The 16,369-nt window shown below is 42.3% G+C and overlaps 2 protein-coding genes across 4 annotated transcripts in view; both read right to left on the reverse strand.

The window, feature by feature from the left end:
• Positions 1-3,221, reverse strand: part of LOC123999756 (NACHT, LRR and PYD domains-containing protein 12-like) — a gene marked incomplete at its 5' end in the record, with an annotated part of 21,812 nt that extends 18,591 nt beyond the window's left edge. The window contains 2 exons of the mRNA XM_046305784.1: positions 1,011-1,184; positions 1,387-3,221. Coding sequence (XP_046161740.1) covers positions 1,011-1,184; positions 1,387-3,221 — 2,009 coding nt within the window. The remainder of the gene's footprint in view (positions 1-1,010; positions 1,185-1,386) is intronic.
• LOC123999680 lies at positions 3,083-13,933 on the reverse strand. Of its 3 annotated transcripts, XM_046305663.1 has the most exons (7): positions 13,803-13,933; positions 12,659-12,758; positions 11,461-11,672; positions 6,020-6,136; positions 4,244-4,360; positions 3,885-3,969; positions 3,083-3,755 (listed from the first exon to the last, which is right to left on the reverse strand). In XM_046305663.1, exons 4-7 carry the CDS (start codon positions 6,085-6,087, stop codon positions 3,474-3,476), a joined length of 552 nt encoding a protein of 183 aa, XP_046161619.1. In that variant the 5' UTR covers positions 6,088-6,136; positions 11,461-11,672; positions 12,659-12,758; positions 13,803-13,933; the 3' UTR covers positions 3,083-3,473. The 3 variants fall into 3 exon arrangements, with proteins under 3 accessions (XP_046161619.1, XP_046161617.1, XP_046161618.1); XM_046305661.1 differs by lacking the exon at positions 11,461-11,672; XM_046305662.1 differs by lacking the exons at positions 4,244-4,360; positions 11,461-11,672.
• Positions 13,934-16,369: the final 2,436 nt, after the last annotated feature.

Genomic DNA, 16,369 nt, shown 5'->3' on the forward strand with positions numbered 1-16,369 from the left:
CTAACCACGAGGCTACCTGCTGGTTACAGGCCCAACGCTCTAACCACAAGGCTACCTGCTGGTTACAGGCCCAACGCTCTAACCACGAGGCTACTTGCTGGTTACAGGCCCAACGCTCTAACCACGAGGCTACCTGCTGGTTACAGGCCCAACGCTCTAACCACGAGGCTACCTGCTAGTTACAGGCCCAACGCTCTATCCACGAGGCTACCTGCTGGTTACAGGCCCAACGCTCTAACCACGAGGCTACCTGCTGGTTACAGGCCTAACGCTCTAACCACGAGGCTACCTGCTGGTTACAGGCCCAACACTCTAACCACGAGGCTACCTGCTGGTTACAGGCCCAACGCTCTAACCACGAGGCTACCTGCTGGTTACAGGCCCAACGCTCTAACCACGAGGCTACCTGCTGGTTACAGGCCCAACGCTCTAACCACGAGGCTACCTGCTGGTTACAGGCCCAACGCTCTAACCACGAGGCTACCTGCTGGTTACAGGCCCAACACTCTAACCACTAGGCTACCTGCCGCTCCAACTTGAAGGAGCTGGAGCAGTTTTGCCTTGAAGAATGGGAAAAAATCCCAGTGGCTTGATGTGTCAAGCTTATAGAGACATATCCCAATAGACTTACAGCTGAAATTACTGCAAAAGGTGCCTCTACAAAGTATTGTCTTTGGGGGGTGAATAGTTATGCACGCTCAAGTTTTCAGTTTTTTTGTCTTATTTCTTGTTTGTTTCCGAATCAAAAATATTTAGCATCTTCAAAGTGGTAGGCATGTTGTGTAAATCAAATGATACAACCTCCCCCCAAATAAATATTAATTATATGTTGTAAGGCAACAAAATAGGAAAAATGCCAAGGGGGTGAATACTTTCACAAGATACTGTATCTGTTTCACAATTTAGAAAAATGTACGCACTTTATGTATCTAGTCCCCCTATTTGAAGAACTCATAAGTATTCTAAACAATTCACTTATAGTGGTGAACACCAACTACAGGAATACTGACCTCAGAGTCTCCAGTTTACAGTGGGGATTCCCCAGTCCAGCAGAGAGCAGCCTCACTCCTGAATCCTTCAGGTCATTGTTACTCAGATCCAGCTCTCTCAGGTGTGAGGGATTTGACGTCAGAGCTGAGACCAGAGAAGCACAGCCTTCCTCTGTGACTCCACAGCCTGACAGGCTGACAAAGAGATCATCATGTATTTCACAAACACTGTTCATTTAACGAGTAGTGTTGAAGGACAATGGCAGATGCATTTGGTTTATTTCCTCAAACAACATATAGATTCATCTTCCGCATTGTATGGTCATGTTATACTAATGTGAAAATCAATGCATTTCTTCCTGATGATTAGTTCTTATAGGTCATTTGATGTACTCACAGAACAGCTCTGGAAGCTTTGACCACTGGCAGCAGCCTCAGAAGACCTTCCTCTGATCTAGAGTATTTCTTCAGGTCAAACACATCCAGCTCCTTTTCTGAAGTCAGCAACACAAAGACCAGAGCTGACCACTGTGCAGGGGACAGTTCTTCACTGGAGACACTTCCTGATCTCAGGAAGTTTTGGATCTCCTCCACGAGAGAATGGTCATTCAGTTCATTCAGACAGTGGAACAGATTGATGCACCTCTCTGGAGAGGGATTCTCCCTGATTTTCTCCTTGATGTACTTGACTGTTTCTTCATGGCTCTGTGAGTTGATTCTTGTCTTTGTCAGTAGACCTCGTAAGTACTTCTGATTGGACTCCAGTGAGAGGCCCAGAAGGAAGCGGAGGAAAAGGTCCAGGTTTCCTGTCTCACTTTGTAAGGCTTTATCCACAGCACTCTTATAGAAAGTAACTTCAGTCTTGTATTTTGTTTGAAGTTTGTCTATTAGATTCTCATTGTTGTTGATGAATGAGAGGAACACATATACAGCAGCCAGAAACTCCTGAATGCTCAGATGAACAAAGCAGTACACCTTGTCCTGGTACAGCCCACATTCCTCTTTAAAGAGTTGTGTGCACAATCCTGAGTACACTGAGGCTTCATTGATATCAATGTCAGCCACTTTCAGGTCTTCTTCATAGAAAATCAGATTGCCATTCACAAGCTGTTGAAAAGCCAGTTTTCCCAGTGACAGAATGCTCTCTTTATTCCAGTGTGGACCTCTCACTTCTTTCCCAAGATACTTTTCATTCTTCTGTTTGGTATGAAACACCACAAGGTGTGTGTACATCTCAGTCAGAGTCTTGGGCATCTCTTTTCTCTTATGTTTCAGCATGTGTTCAAGGACTATTGCAGAAATCCAACAGAAGACTAGAATGTGGCACATGATGTGGAGGCTTCTTGATGTCTTTATGTGCGAGATGATTCTGCTGGCCAGGTCCTTATCACTGAATCTCTTCCTGAAGTACTCCTCCTTCTGTGGGTCATTGAACCCTCGTACCTCTGTCACCTGGTCAACACACACTGAAGGGACCTTATTGTCTGCTGCAGGTCGGGTTGTTATCCAGATGAGAGCAGAGGGAAGCAGATTTCCCTTGATGAGATTTGTCAGCAGAACATCCACTGAGGTTGACTCTGTGACGTCCCAACAGATCTTGTTCTTCTGGAAGTCTAGGGGCAGTCGGCACTCATCTAGACCATCAAAGATGAACAGAACTTTGTACTTGTTGTAGTTGGAGATTCCTGATTGTTTGGTTTCCATTGAGAAGTGATTGAGAAGTTTAATGAAAGTGTGTTTGTCCTCTTTCATCAAATTCAGCTCCCGAAAAGGGAATGAAAATACAAATTGGACATCCTGATTTGCTTTTCCTTCAGCCCAATCCAGAATGAACTTCTGCACAGAGACTGTTTTTCCAATGCCAGCGACCCCCTTTGTCAGCACAGTTCTGATAAGTTTGTCTTGTCCAGTTAAGGGTTTGAAGATGTCGTTACATTTGATTGGAGTCTCTGGTCTTGCTTGTTTCTTGGTTGTTGTCTCAATCTGTCTCAGCTCATGTTCATTATTGACCTCTCCTGTTCCACCCTCTGTGATGTAGAGCTCTGTGTAGATCTTATTGAGAAGTGTTGGGTTCCCTTGTTTAGCGATCCCCTCAAATACACATTGAAACTTCTTCTTGAGATTAGATTTGAGTTCACGTTGGCAAATCACAGCAAGCTCATCGGAATCTAGAAATAAAACAGAGGAAATTAATATTACATCTGTTTTAATGACTACAGTATTGTAGGACTGTTATAAAGTTTTAAATGATAATAATTTATTATCTTTAACTGACTGTATAAATGTGTAAATGTTTTCATAATGCATTACAGACTGGTGTGACTGATTATATTATGATTGGTATTATTGATGGTATTATTAATGTTGTCTTTCTCCCTAAATTAATCACCACAACACATCCCTGCTGCTACTTGATGAGGCCACTAGGTGTTGTGTTAAGGCTGCTACAATATCATTGAGTTACACAGCTACTTTAGCTGTACTTTAGCTACAGCGTTTAAATGTTATAAAACAGCATTCATCATGAGGCAGACAGCTCTTAAATTTCTCCAGTGTGTCAGCAAGCTCCTTCTGGTTCATTTTCCTCAGGACGTGCAGTGTGATCTTCAGAGCCCCCTCTCTGGCACTGCTCTCCTGCTTCTCATCTTCAGCATCCACCACTTCCTGCTTCTGACTCTCAAAGCCTTGTGGGAGTTCTGGACTAAGAACCCTCTTGAACATCTTCAGCTCGTTCTTCACAAATGTCATAATTTTCTCTTCAAGCAACTGAAATAAATCAAGTAAATGAGTTAAGCAAGAGAATAAATGCTTTCTCATTAACACATTAATGAATGATTGACAGATCAACTTTTCTTGAGGTAAACAAAAACAAATGTACAAAACAGGACCACATACACTGAATATGGAGGCCAGGTCTGTTTGATGACTCTTGGAAGACTGACCACTGAGAATCTCTGACTCTGTTCTCGCCTGTTGGTTTCTGTGGACAAAACATGAGATTACATCTCCTCATCCAGGGAGTGCACACACACACACACACACACACACACACACACACACACACACACACACACACACACACACACACACACACACACACACACACACACACACACACACACACACACACACACACACACACACACACACACACACACACACACACACACACACACACACACACACACACACACACAGGGAGGGACAGACAGTGTTGTTTAACTCACTGACCATGACCCATGAGTTCTTCTTACCTTTGTTCAGTAGAAAAGTCTCCCTCTCTAAACTTCATAGGATGATCCATAGACCAGTCACTCTTCATGGACACACAGCTTGGTACAGGGGAGGTTGGTCTCTCCTGCTTGATTGGGCTTCAACACAACAGAGACAAACATTACATCTCTCATCTACTCTGAGCTCAGATGGGGAAACATAAGAAGAGTTTCATTCCAAAACGCTCTATATCCATTTTCAGAAATGTTCGCAAATGAGCTTTTATTGTTTAAAGAATTTATGTTTATGTTAAGTTATGTTTATGTTTTTTTGCTAAATGAGGAGATGGTACGTGGGTACCTGCTTCTATAAACCAATGAGGAGATGGCACGTGGGTACCTGCTTCTATAAACCAATGAGGAGATGCAGCGCAAATAGAACTGACTTTTAGAGGCTCGTTGGCGCGCGAGCAGTGTGTCATTTTTAATAACAAAATTCATTTTGCTACGCGAGCGTTGTAGTCGCCCCGCTAAAAGGCTGGTGTCGTTACTCTGCCTTCTCCGGGGGCATGTTGAGGTAAATTTACTAACCGGGAGGGTTGAATTATGTAATTTATTGGTGGACTGGAAAAGGTACTCTTGTCTTTTCTATTCCGAGGTTGTTTACTCGCAATATCAGATATTAAGATGTTTTTTTATAGTGAATGTATACTAGTGATTATTTACCCGGTGTTTGTAAAGAATTGTTATTCTCTTATGCAAGTGATCAGCCTACTGCTAAATACATGGCTACAACTCACAGTAAAGGATGTGGGGCCCCCTACAGGATAACTCACGCACACACACCCCCATCCAGCACACACACAGTCTCCTTTAGCTGAACGGATGTGACGGCGGGATTCTAGAGTGACGGACGGCCCAGCTGAGCCAATGGCGGAAGACTACAGACGGACGGCCCAGCTGAACCAATCCAAAGATCCGATCTCCCAGGATCAACCTACTTTCTGTTTTGTATAAATTGTATTGTAACGGTTCACTCTTTCTCTTTTCCTGCTGTTCTGTGCGAGCGAATGGAAGGGCCGTATATACACGTGTACCAGATATTCTCACTCTGAATAAACCTGTCGCTTGTCGTACAATCTACCACCTTGTCTGAATCGATCCTTAACCGGCTCACCCTTCTACATATCCTTTTATCAACATGTTCAATACCTGCTATTGAGGCGCCCTGAAAATAATATTCAAAAGTTCGGTCCTTGGACACAGAGGGGTTAAACACTAAAGTTAACTAGGATGCTGCTGGTAGAGTAGCTCGCTAGCTTACTGAGTCAATGTGCAGGGGTACCAGGTAGTTGAGATAATAATGAGACTATAAGGAGTACCAGTACTGAGTCAATGTGCAGGGGTACCAGGTAGTTGAAGTAATAATGAGACTATAAGGAGTACCAGTACTAAGTCAATGTGCAGGGGTACCAGGTAGTTGAAGTAATAATGAGACTATAAGGAGTACCAGTACTGAGTCAATGTGCAGGGGTACTAGGTAGTTGAGGTAATTGAGGTGATATGTACATGTAGGTAGGGCTATAAGTGACTAGGCAGTCAGGATATAGATTGCATCTCCTCATCCAGGGAGCTCAGACACACACACACACGGAGGGAATGTTGTGTTTGTTAAAGTTTTTGGACTATGGGAAATGGACAAAATGATTAGCCTATGGATTATGAAAACAACAAAAAGAAATGGGAAGATGGGAGAGGAGAAATGACTAGAGACAGTGTTGTTTAACTCACTGACCATGACCCATGAGTTCTTCTTACCTTTGTTCAGTAGAAAAGTCTCCCTCTCTAAACTTCATTGGAGGTTCCATAGACCGGTCACTCTTCATGGACACACAGCTGGGTACAGGGGAGGCTGGTCTCTCCTGCTTGATTGGGCTTCAACACAACAGAGACAAACATTACATCTCTCATCTACTAAATGTATGGTGTTTTTGTTTTATGTCAGTTTCAATGTCTGTTATGCTATAAATGGTGAACTATATAAAGTGAACTAGAAGAAAAATTAAATAGAAAATGTTATATTTTGCAATTCTGAGTATTTACTAGTTTAGTAAGGAATTACACATTATTCAGTACTAAGCATAAGACCACAAATTAGTTTAGTTTTCTCCCTGGATACACCTGGATACACCACCCCTCACAGGAAAAGTTCCCTCTACTATAGTACATTCATTGTCAATTCATCAACCAGCATCGACCCGCTCTCCAACTTCTCGCACAAGCAGTCAACTCAGCCACCACCAAAAAGCTGTGTCGTTACTCTGCCTTCTCGCGCAAATGAGGGGCATGTTGAGGTAAATTCACTAACCGTTGCATGATGTCATTTTTGTCAGGCTGGAAGATGCACTCTTATCTTTTCTATTCCGAGGCTGTTTAGTCCCAATATGAGATATTAAGAAAATATTTTAAAATGCATGTATACTAAGGTTGAGGTTAGAGCATCCAACTAGTGATTATTTGGCTGTATATTTTTCATAAATATTTAGCCATTAAACGTTATAAATTTATATACAGAAATTGGTGAGGCAGCTGAGAAATAAAGTGTATTTTTCTTGTTCATTCCTTAGTTCAGTCAAACCTGCCCCACCTATCCCAAGCCAATTGTTGGACTTTCACATAGAGGTTACTAGGTCACCCAGTTCAAACCACATTTGAAAAATATAACTAATGTGTCTTGTTTATCAAGTGTTCTCCCTTGCAATAATAAATATAATGAAATAACAAAACAATAAAAGTAAAATGCTTAGACAGGTTTTGATTAACAAAATAATCTAAATGATATTTAGTACTATAATTGTATTTACTAACATAATATTATTACTAAAATAGTTTCTAAAAGTCTTCTAGGCTACCCTACCCTATAATTCGTGTTAAGGCTAAAATAGGTAATTACGTAGGGTTAGAGTTTCTGTATAGCACTTTGTGAAATCTGCTGATGTAAAAAGGGCTTTAAAAATAAATTTGATTGATTGTTAGTTTTAGGGTTTTTAAGGCAAAAAACAGTATGGGTTTATAGCTCTCTTGCTCATCCGTGTGGCCTTCTGTGGGTACTACATAACTAATTCACAACACCTGCTAGGCTCATAATCTGAAGTAGCAACTGCGTCAGATCTACAAATCAATGAGCTAGACCTTTCCATTTGGCTCGCAACTCAGTGAACCTGCGCAGCATTCACTCAATTCGATGTCAACGAATGAAGATTCCAATGCATATCAAATTACCCAGCAGCCATTTAGATACAAAAATCGTCACAACAATGAAATCATTCTTAATGAAAACAATCTATTCTGGCTGCTTAAATCGGCCACATCTTGAAAACTAGGACAGAGACATGCGTTTTGTTTAAGTTGAACACTTTTTTCTGAAAACCAATATGGGCTCCCAAGTGGTGCAGCGGTCTAAGGCACTGCATCTCAGTATAATAAGTTACCTGAGGTCAGCGTTCACGGTTAACGTCGGCAGGCCTAATTGATAACAATATCAAAGCTGCCATTGTGACGCAGAACAATGAGCTGGGAATAAAACGTTCAGAAGGTGAGTTGGTGCCACGGTGCTCAATAGAACTAATTGGAGCTGGAAGGGTGAAAAATGTTTTTCATGATTACTTCATAACTAGAGACATTAACATTAAGGTAATGTTATGAAACTGGGCTCCATGGCGGGTGCAATTAACTCGTTTTTATCAGAAAAAAAAACAATGTTGAAAATGTCATGTGTTCAGCCTACTGAGGCACCACGAAAATAAAAGTTTGGTCCTTGGACACAGAGGGTTTAAACACTAAAGTTACGTCCATCTAGTGAAGAGAGGAGAACCGGACAGAGGTGGCCAGCATCCGTCAACGAGAGAGGGAGCCCTCCACGGGATTTAACAGGTGGAAGAAACATCCGGGTATCTCCATTGGTCCCCGTAAACTCAGGCAGTCGGTGATGTAGTGATAAAGCACTAAATAAACTTAAGTTTTATAATAACTCCCCTTAGGGTTGTGCCGTGGCGGAGATCTTTGTGGGCTATACTCTGCCTTGACTCAGGATGGTATGTTGGTGGTTGAAGATATCCCTCTAGTGGTGTTGGGGCTGTGGTTTGGCAAAGTGTGTGGGGTTATATCCTGCCTGTTTGGGCCTGTCCGGGGATATCGTCGGATGGGGCCACAGTGTCTCCCGACCCCTCCTGTCTCAGCCTCCAGTATTTCTACTGCAGTAGTATGATCTCTGTAATTCTCTCTCTCTTTCATTCTTTCTTTCTCTCTCTCAGAGGACCTGAGCCCTTGGACCATGCATCAGGACTACCTGGCCTGATGACTCCTTGCTGTCCCCAATCCACCTGGCCGTGCTGCTGCTCCAGTTTAAACTGTTCTGCCTGCGGCTATGGAACCCTGACCTTTCTCACGGGACGTGCTACCTGTCCCAGACCAGCTGTTTTCATCTCTCTAGAGACAGCAGGAGCGGGAGAGATACTCATCGTCTATGAAAAGCTAACTGACATTTACTCCTGAGGTGCTGACCTGTTGCATTCTCGACAACCACTGTGATTATTATTATTTGACCCTGCTGATCATCTATGAATATTTGAACATCTTGTTCATATTCTGTTATAATCTCCACCCGGCACAGCCAGAAGAGGACTGGCCACCCCTTATAGCCTGGTCCTCTCTAGGTTCTTCCTAGGTTCTGGCCTTTCTAGGGAGTTTTTCCTAGCCACCGTGCTTCTACACCTGCATTTCTTGCTGTTTAGGGTTTTAGGCTGGGTTCCTGTACAGCACTTTGTGACATCAGCTGATGTAAGAAGGGCTTTATAAATACATTTGATTTGATCTGGTAGCTGGGATATAACCAGGATGCTGCTGGTATAGTAGCTAGCTTAGCTAGCTGTACCGACTAGCTTGGCTAGCTAGCAGGCCGTTGTCTGTACCTCATCTCGATGATGATGACGAATCCGGTGAACCACAAATTGAAACAAGGATAGAGAGTGAAAAGGATCTGGCTACACTCATACTGTTCCTGACCATTAAGCAAAAATTGAATAATAAACTTCGGCATCTCAACACTGTAGTGAACTCTGTAATTATTCCCCAAGATCACCTCAGCCCACTCAACCGGGCAATATCCTTGCCACACCGTACGGGGACGTGGACAGTTCTGTACTAGAACGCAGGAATTTCCAGAACAGTGGAACAAAATAACTAAACCCAGTCTTTAGTGGGTTACATTAGTAATATATATATATATAATATAAACTCTTTAGTGGGTTACATTAGTACTATTTATATGTTTTAATGATTATGTTAAACAAACATTCCATTCTTGTTGTTGTTTACATTTTGAGATCTGGGCCCATGTTCACAAAGCATCTCAGAGTATAGAATTGGTCATAGAAGTGCTGAGGATAAAGACAATTTACTCTTATGGATATATGTGGGGGTTTAAGAGCAGAAGAGACATGTTTGGTGTTTGCTGTAACTAATGGACAAAGTTGTATTGTAATGTACTGTATTGTAAAAAAGTTGACGTGGGCCATTGTTCAAACAAAGAGATGCCTCCCTGACCACCAGTGTGTTTGGATATAATGAAGATCAATTCAGTGAAGAAGAACCTCTATAGAGTTCTGACCAAAGAACCCTGTAAAGGGTTCTATATATACTGTATACTCACACTTCCTAACCTCCTATAAAGGGTTATATATATATATACTGTATACTCAGACACTTCCTAACCTCCTATAAAGGGTTCTATATAGAACTTTAGTGGTTCCGAATATTACCGTTTTTTCCAACTGCTTACACAAGTTTTCAAAACGGTCTCCTTTTTTTCAAAACTCTACACACAATTCCCAAAACTGCACACACAAAATGCAAAATGCCTCACATCTCCTTCAAAATGTAACACTGCATTCAAAATGCCATAAACACATGTCAGAATGAAGTATTTGCATCAAATGGCAAACACTGCTTTCGTAATACCACTACATTGGATATACCATGTAAACACTGTTGTTCTAAATCTAAAGCTCTGTGGTCTTTCATAGGCTTATATCTACATTTCAATACAATGTTCTACAGTGAAAGTAATCGGCTGAGAGGGGTAACAAGTACACTGTAAACACCAATGCAATGTAGAAACAGAAAATATTTATTAGGCCAAACATTACTGTTGTATACATTAGCATACAATAAAACCATAAACATATGTAAACCAAAAGTATATTCTTTAGAATACAATAAAGAACACAATTGTGTGTGTGGCGTCCCAAGGGGGCAGTACAGGAATTGGTAGGGGGGGGCAGTCACCAGTGCTAAGCTACACTTCATCTCTTCTCCGGCCTGAGTCTGGCCACTATACTTCGTCCACATCACAAGATAGGTTTTCTCTTGCCAAACATCGAGGGAAGAATCTCCTAGCATGGCGTATCCAACCTTGGATAGAGGCAACCTCTATGTCCCCACATGGAGGGAAGTATCTCCTAGCATGGCGTATCCAACCTTGGACAGAGGCAACCTCTATGTCCCCACATCGAGGGAAGAATCTCCTAGCATGGCGTATCCAACCTTGGACAGAGGCAACCTCTATGTCCCCACATCGAGGGAAGAATCTCCTAGCATGGCGTATCCAACCTTGGACAGAGGCAACCTCTATGTCCCCACATCGAGGGAAGAATCTCCTAGCATGGCGTATCCAACCTTGGACAGAGGCAACCTCTATGTCCCCACATCGAGGGAAGAATCTCCTAGCATGGCGTATCCAACCTTGGACAGAGGCAACCTCTATGTCCCCACATCGAGGGAAGAATCTCCTAGCATGGCGTATCCAACCTTGGACAGAGGCAACCTCTATGTCCCCACATCGAGGGAAGAATCTCCTGGCATTGTGTATCCAAGCTTGGATAGAGGCAACCTCTATGTCCCCACATAGACCATATTTATAATTGCAGTCTCTTGTACATCTGTAAACAAGCGTCCTCGTCCTCCATGATGTCTTTGCCTTTCCACTCTGTACAGTATTCAAACACAGTATGTGTTCAGCATAGGAACTGTAAACAATGTACAAAAAAATGTAGTACAGCATGATAACCAACCTTATTCATTCAATGCAGTGCAGTAAATTGATGGCTTAGAGTTACAAATGTTTATGCAATACTATGAAGTCATACGTATTTTACAGTACATTACTGTAATGTTAAAATAGTCATTAGATAGTTGCATACCTATTCTCATTTCTGAAGGTCTCATGGTCAAAACGGGGTTAATCACATGATCAACAAATTTTGCCCTAATCTCATTAGAGATGCCTCTCCTTCCTTCTCTTCTTTGGCCTCGTCCTCTTCCTCTCCCTCCTACTCCTTTTGCTCGCTGTCCATTGTTGGCATCCATTGTTCAAAACAGGTCATCTGACCTTTGACCTATTTATAGGCCTATACTACAGTAAAGCAGTGATTGGTTAGTGATCAGTTAAGCTATTAGTGTTTGCACATGTGAGGAGTGTGTGTGTGACCTGGTGAATAAGTGTAGCATTTTGATTGGTTGTGTTTGGAAAAGGAAAGCAAGTCACTTCCTGTTAGATTTTTGTGTTTTAGGTTGAGAATTGTGTGTAGTATTTTGAAAAAAAGTGTTTTATGCCATTGACAATTGAGTCAAAGGCTGAGAAATAGCTTATGGTTTTTCACATTTGGTGTGTAGTTTTGCACTTTGAGTGAGAGGTTTCAAAAATCGTGTGACATGAAAAGATTTTGTGTGTAAAGCAGTTGGAAAAAACTGTAAGCAAGATCAATTTGTAGGTCGCTCTGGATAAGAGCGTCTGCTAAATGACTTAAATGTAAATGTAAATGTAAGATGGAACTCTTTTTGGTTTAAACAGGAGTGAAGAGTGTGTTGATATAACGGAAATATTGTCAGAATTCCTCTTGTAACAACAATTAGAATTAGTAAAAACAACAAGGTTATGGATGCCAACATATTATTATTGGCAATAATTAAGAGTAGGCTAAATGATTATGTCATGTTAACATTCTATAGATGTGTGTTTATGTTTGCTGGTAAATGTGTGTGTGTGTGTGTGTGTGTGTGTGTGTGTGTGTGTGTGTGTGTGTGTGTGTGTGTGTGTGTGTGTGTGTGTGTGTGTGTGTGTGTGTGTGTGTGTGTGTGTGTGTGTGTGTGTGTGTGTGTGTGTGTGTGTGTGTGTGTGTGTTTGCTGGTGAGACAGCCACATATCACAGTCAAATATACAGGATGCAAACATTTCATTCCATCTATATAGTGTTTTGAAAAACAAACATTTAATTAAAATCTTAGAACAACAATGAATGTACCCCATAAGCAATGAAAAATAACAAGTGTGAAAATATTGTGTATATAAGATTTTAGAAACAAACTCTTTAATAATTCTTAAACAAATTGTCATCTCACCTCTTAGCTTTGGTGTCTTGTTCCCCCGAGATACTCATTTTAGTGGCATGGCCACCCTGCTCTCTCTCCCCAGAGAGACTCATTTTAGAGGCAGTTACCCCTAAATAGAAATCCAACATGTTGGTTGTGGTTAACACAGTGACAACTAAACAGAGATCCAACATGTTGGTTGTGGTTAACACAGTGACAACTAAACAGAGATCCAACATGTTGGTTGTGGTTAACACAGTGACAACTAAACAGAGATCCAACATGTTGGTTGTGGTTAACACAGTGACAACTGAACAGAGATCCAACATGTTGGTTGTGGTTAACACAGTGACAACTAAACAGAGATCCAACATGTTGGTTGTGGTTAACACAGTGACAACTAAACAGAGATCCAACATGTTGGTTGTGGTTAACACAGTGACAACTAAACAGAGATCCAGCATGTTGGTTGTGGTTAACACAGTGACAACTAAACAGAGATCCAACATGTTGGTTGTGGTTAACAACTAAATATTGGTCAATTGTTCTCTTTTATTCATTATCTCTTAGAAATAAAACATTTACTAACAGACACATCCAAACAGTCAGGTGATTTAATGCATCACATGAACATGTAGTTGTGATTTATATTATTCACCTTTTATCCATGTAGTGGAACTAAGAATAATAATAATAATGTCTCACTTTCTCTTTTAATAATTTCTCTCATTCTAGTGTTTTGCTTTGTTCAACAGGTATGATATTATTATGCTGTTACTGAATTCAGTTCATAATAACAATGTTAAGAAAAGTATGTACAGTGGTTTATACCAAATTACACAGGAAGCAGGAGCACATTGTAATTTTGAAAACAACAAATGTTCTGATATTCTGAAAGATGATTTACAACAATGATACATTAACATTTTTGCAAATTGTAAAATAACCACAATATACAAATCGTATAATACGATATATGAACAATACGTTTTTGAATTTTACTTGCCTATATGCCCCAGTTAGCGCCATTTTGTAAGATTGAAATGTCACGTACCTTTCCCAGGTGAAATGGACTGTTAGATCCGAGTGTTTTCCTGTCATTCACTATACTAAAATAACACCATACATTTTATGTCCCTACACACTTTACAATAATCACTGAGAAGATTCTTACCTTGCAGCCTGAATTCACAACCAGAACATGTCAAGTCATTGAGATATTGCCCGTTGTGCTGAGAGAGCACCTTCCTGATGACAAGTGTCTCCGTATCTATGTTCTAGGTTCAGTTGATCTTTGTATGTAATAATATCTGGTCAAAGTCTAGTGACACAACACCATAGTATATCATAACCATAACAGCAGTTGGCCAGTAAAGGCCATGACATACTATAAAACAGGGTTTGTCAACTAGGCTTGGCTTCGGGACAATTTTTTGCTGAGTTAAAGTCTGTGGGCCAGAACATAATTAGCATATAATATTAGCACAATGAAAAGGCATACACTACAAATGGAACAACATTTTAACACATTTGATTAGTACATAATACATTCAGTGACAATAAATAATTTTGATCTGATTAAGTTAATAAAATCACCAATATCTCTATTAAATTCTACTACTACCTACTGTAGTCTACACTACTTTATTAATGGGGTAAACAGGTCTATGTAGCCTACTGTAGTCTACGCTACTTTATTAATGGGGTAAAACAGGTCTATGTAGCCTACTGTAGTCTACACTACTTTATTAATGGGGTAAAACAGGTCTATGTAGCCTACTGTAGTCTACACTACTTTATTAATTGGTAAAAACAGGTCTATGTAGCCTACTGTAGTCTACACTACTTTATTAATGGGGTAAAACAGGTATATGTAGCCTACTGTAGTCTACACTACTTTATTAATGGGGTAAAACAGGTCTATGTAGCCTACTGTAGTCTACACTACTTTATTAATTGGTAAAACAGGTCTATGTAGCCTACTGTAGTCTACACTACTTTATTACATTTACATTTACATTTAAGTCATTTAGCAGACACTCTTATCCAGAGCGACTTACAAATTGGTGCATTCACCTTATGACATCCAGTGGAACAGTCACTTTACAATAGTGCATCTAAATCTTAAAGGGGGGGGGTGAGAGGGATTACTTATCCTATCCTAGGTATTCCTTAAAGAGGTAGGGTTTCAGGTGTCTCCGGAAGGTGGTGATTGACTCCGCTGTCCTGGCGTCGTGAGGGAGTTTGTTCCACCTTTGGGGGGCCAGAGCAGCGAACAGTTTTGACTGGGCTGAGCGGGAGCTGTACTTCCTCAGTGGTAGGGAGGCGAGCAGGCCAGAGGTGGATGAACGCAGTGCCCTTGTTTGGGTGTAGGGCCTGATCAGAGCCTGGAGGTACTGAGGTGCCGTTCCCCTCACAGCTCCGTAGGCAAGTACCATGGTCTTGTAGCGGATGCGAGCTTCAACTGGAAGCCAGTGGAGAGAACGGAGGAGCGGGGTGACGTGAGAGAACTTGGGAAGGTTGAACACCAGACGGGCTGCGGCGTTCTGGATGAGTTGAAGGGGTTTAATGGCACAGGCAGGGAGCCCAGCCAACAGCGAGTTGCAGTAATCCAGACGGGAGATGACAAGTGCCTGGATTAGGACCTGCGCCGCTTCCTGTGTGAGGCAGGGTCGTACTCTGCGGATGTTGTAGAGCATGAACCTACAGGAACGGGCCACCGCCTTGATGTTGGTTGAGAACGACAGGGTGTTGTCCAGGATCACGCCAAGGTTCTTAGCGCTCTGGGAGGAGGACACAATGGAGTTGTCAACCGTGATGGCGAGATCATGGAACGGGCAGTCCTTCCCTGGGAGGAAGAGCAGCTCCGTCTTGCCGAGGTTCAGCTTGAGGTGGTGATCCGTCATCCACACTGATATGTCTGCCAGACATGCAGAGATGCGATTCGCCACCTGATTATCAGAAGGGGGAAAGGAGAAGATTAGTTGTGTGTCGTCTGCATAGCAATGATAGGAGAGACCATGTGAGGTTATGACAGAGCCAAGTGACTTGGTGTATAGCGAGAATAGGAGAGGGCCTAGAACAGAGCCCTGGGGGACACCAGTGGTGAGAGCGCGTGGTGAGGAGACAGATTCTCGCCACGCCACCTGGTAGGAGCGACCTGTCAGGTAGGACGCAATCCAAGCGTGGGCCGCGCCGGAGATGCCCAACTCGGAGAGGGTGGAGAGGAGGATCTGATGGTTCACAGTATCGAAGGCAGCCGATAGATCTAGAAGGATGAGAGCAGAGGAGAGAGAGTTAGCTTTAGCAGTGCGGAGCGCCTCCGTGATACAGAGGAGAGCAGTCTCAGTTGAATGACTAGTCTTGAAACCTGACTGATTTGGATCAAGAAGGTCATTCAGAGAGAGATAGCGGGAGAGCTGGCCAAGGACGGCACGTTCAAGAGTTTTGGAGAGAAAAGAAAGAAGGGATACTGGTCTGTAATTGTTGACATCGGAGGGATCGAGTGTAGGTTTTTTCAGAAGGGGTGCAACTCTCGCTCTCTTGAAGACGGAAGGGACGTAGCCAGCGGTCAGGGATGAGTTGATGAGCGAGGTGAGGTAAGGGAGAAGGTCTCCGGAAATGGTCTGGAGAAGAGAGGAGGGGATAGGGTCAAGCGGGCAGGTTGTTGGGCGGCCGGCCGTCACAAGACGCGAGATTTCATCTGGAGAGAGAGGGGAGAAAGAGGTCAGAGCACAGGGT

Source organism: Oncorhynchus gorbuscha, linkage group LG16 (genome assembly GCF_021184085.1).
Source record: "Oncorhynchus gorbuscha isolate QuinsamMale2020 ecotype Even-year linkage group LG16, OgorEven_v1.0, whole genome shotgun sequence".
Classification (NCBI taxonomy): Eukaryota; Metazoa; Chordata; class Actinopteri; order Salmoniformes; family Salmonidae; genus Oncorhynchus; species Oncorhynchus gorbuscha.

Coding starts and splice junctions, on each gene's coding strand:
- LOC123999680 (XM_046305661.1), bottom strand. CDS start 12,741: ATGAGTCTCTCTGGGGAGAGAGAGCAGGGTGGCCATGCCACTAAAATG. Junction 4,361..6,019: donor GACTTTTCTACTGAACAAAG/GTAAGAAGAACT, acceptor GTTGTGTTGAAG/CCCAATCAAGCAGGAGAGAC. Junction 3,970..4,243: donor GACTTTTCTACTGAACAAAG/GTAAGAAGAACT, acceptor TTTTGTCCACAG/AAACCAACAGGCGAGAACAG.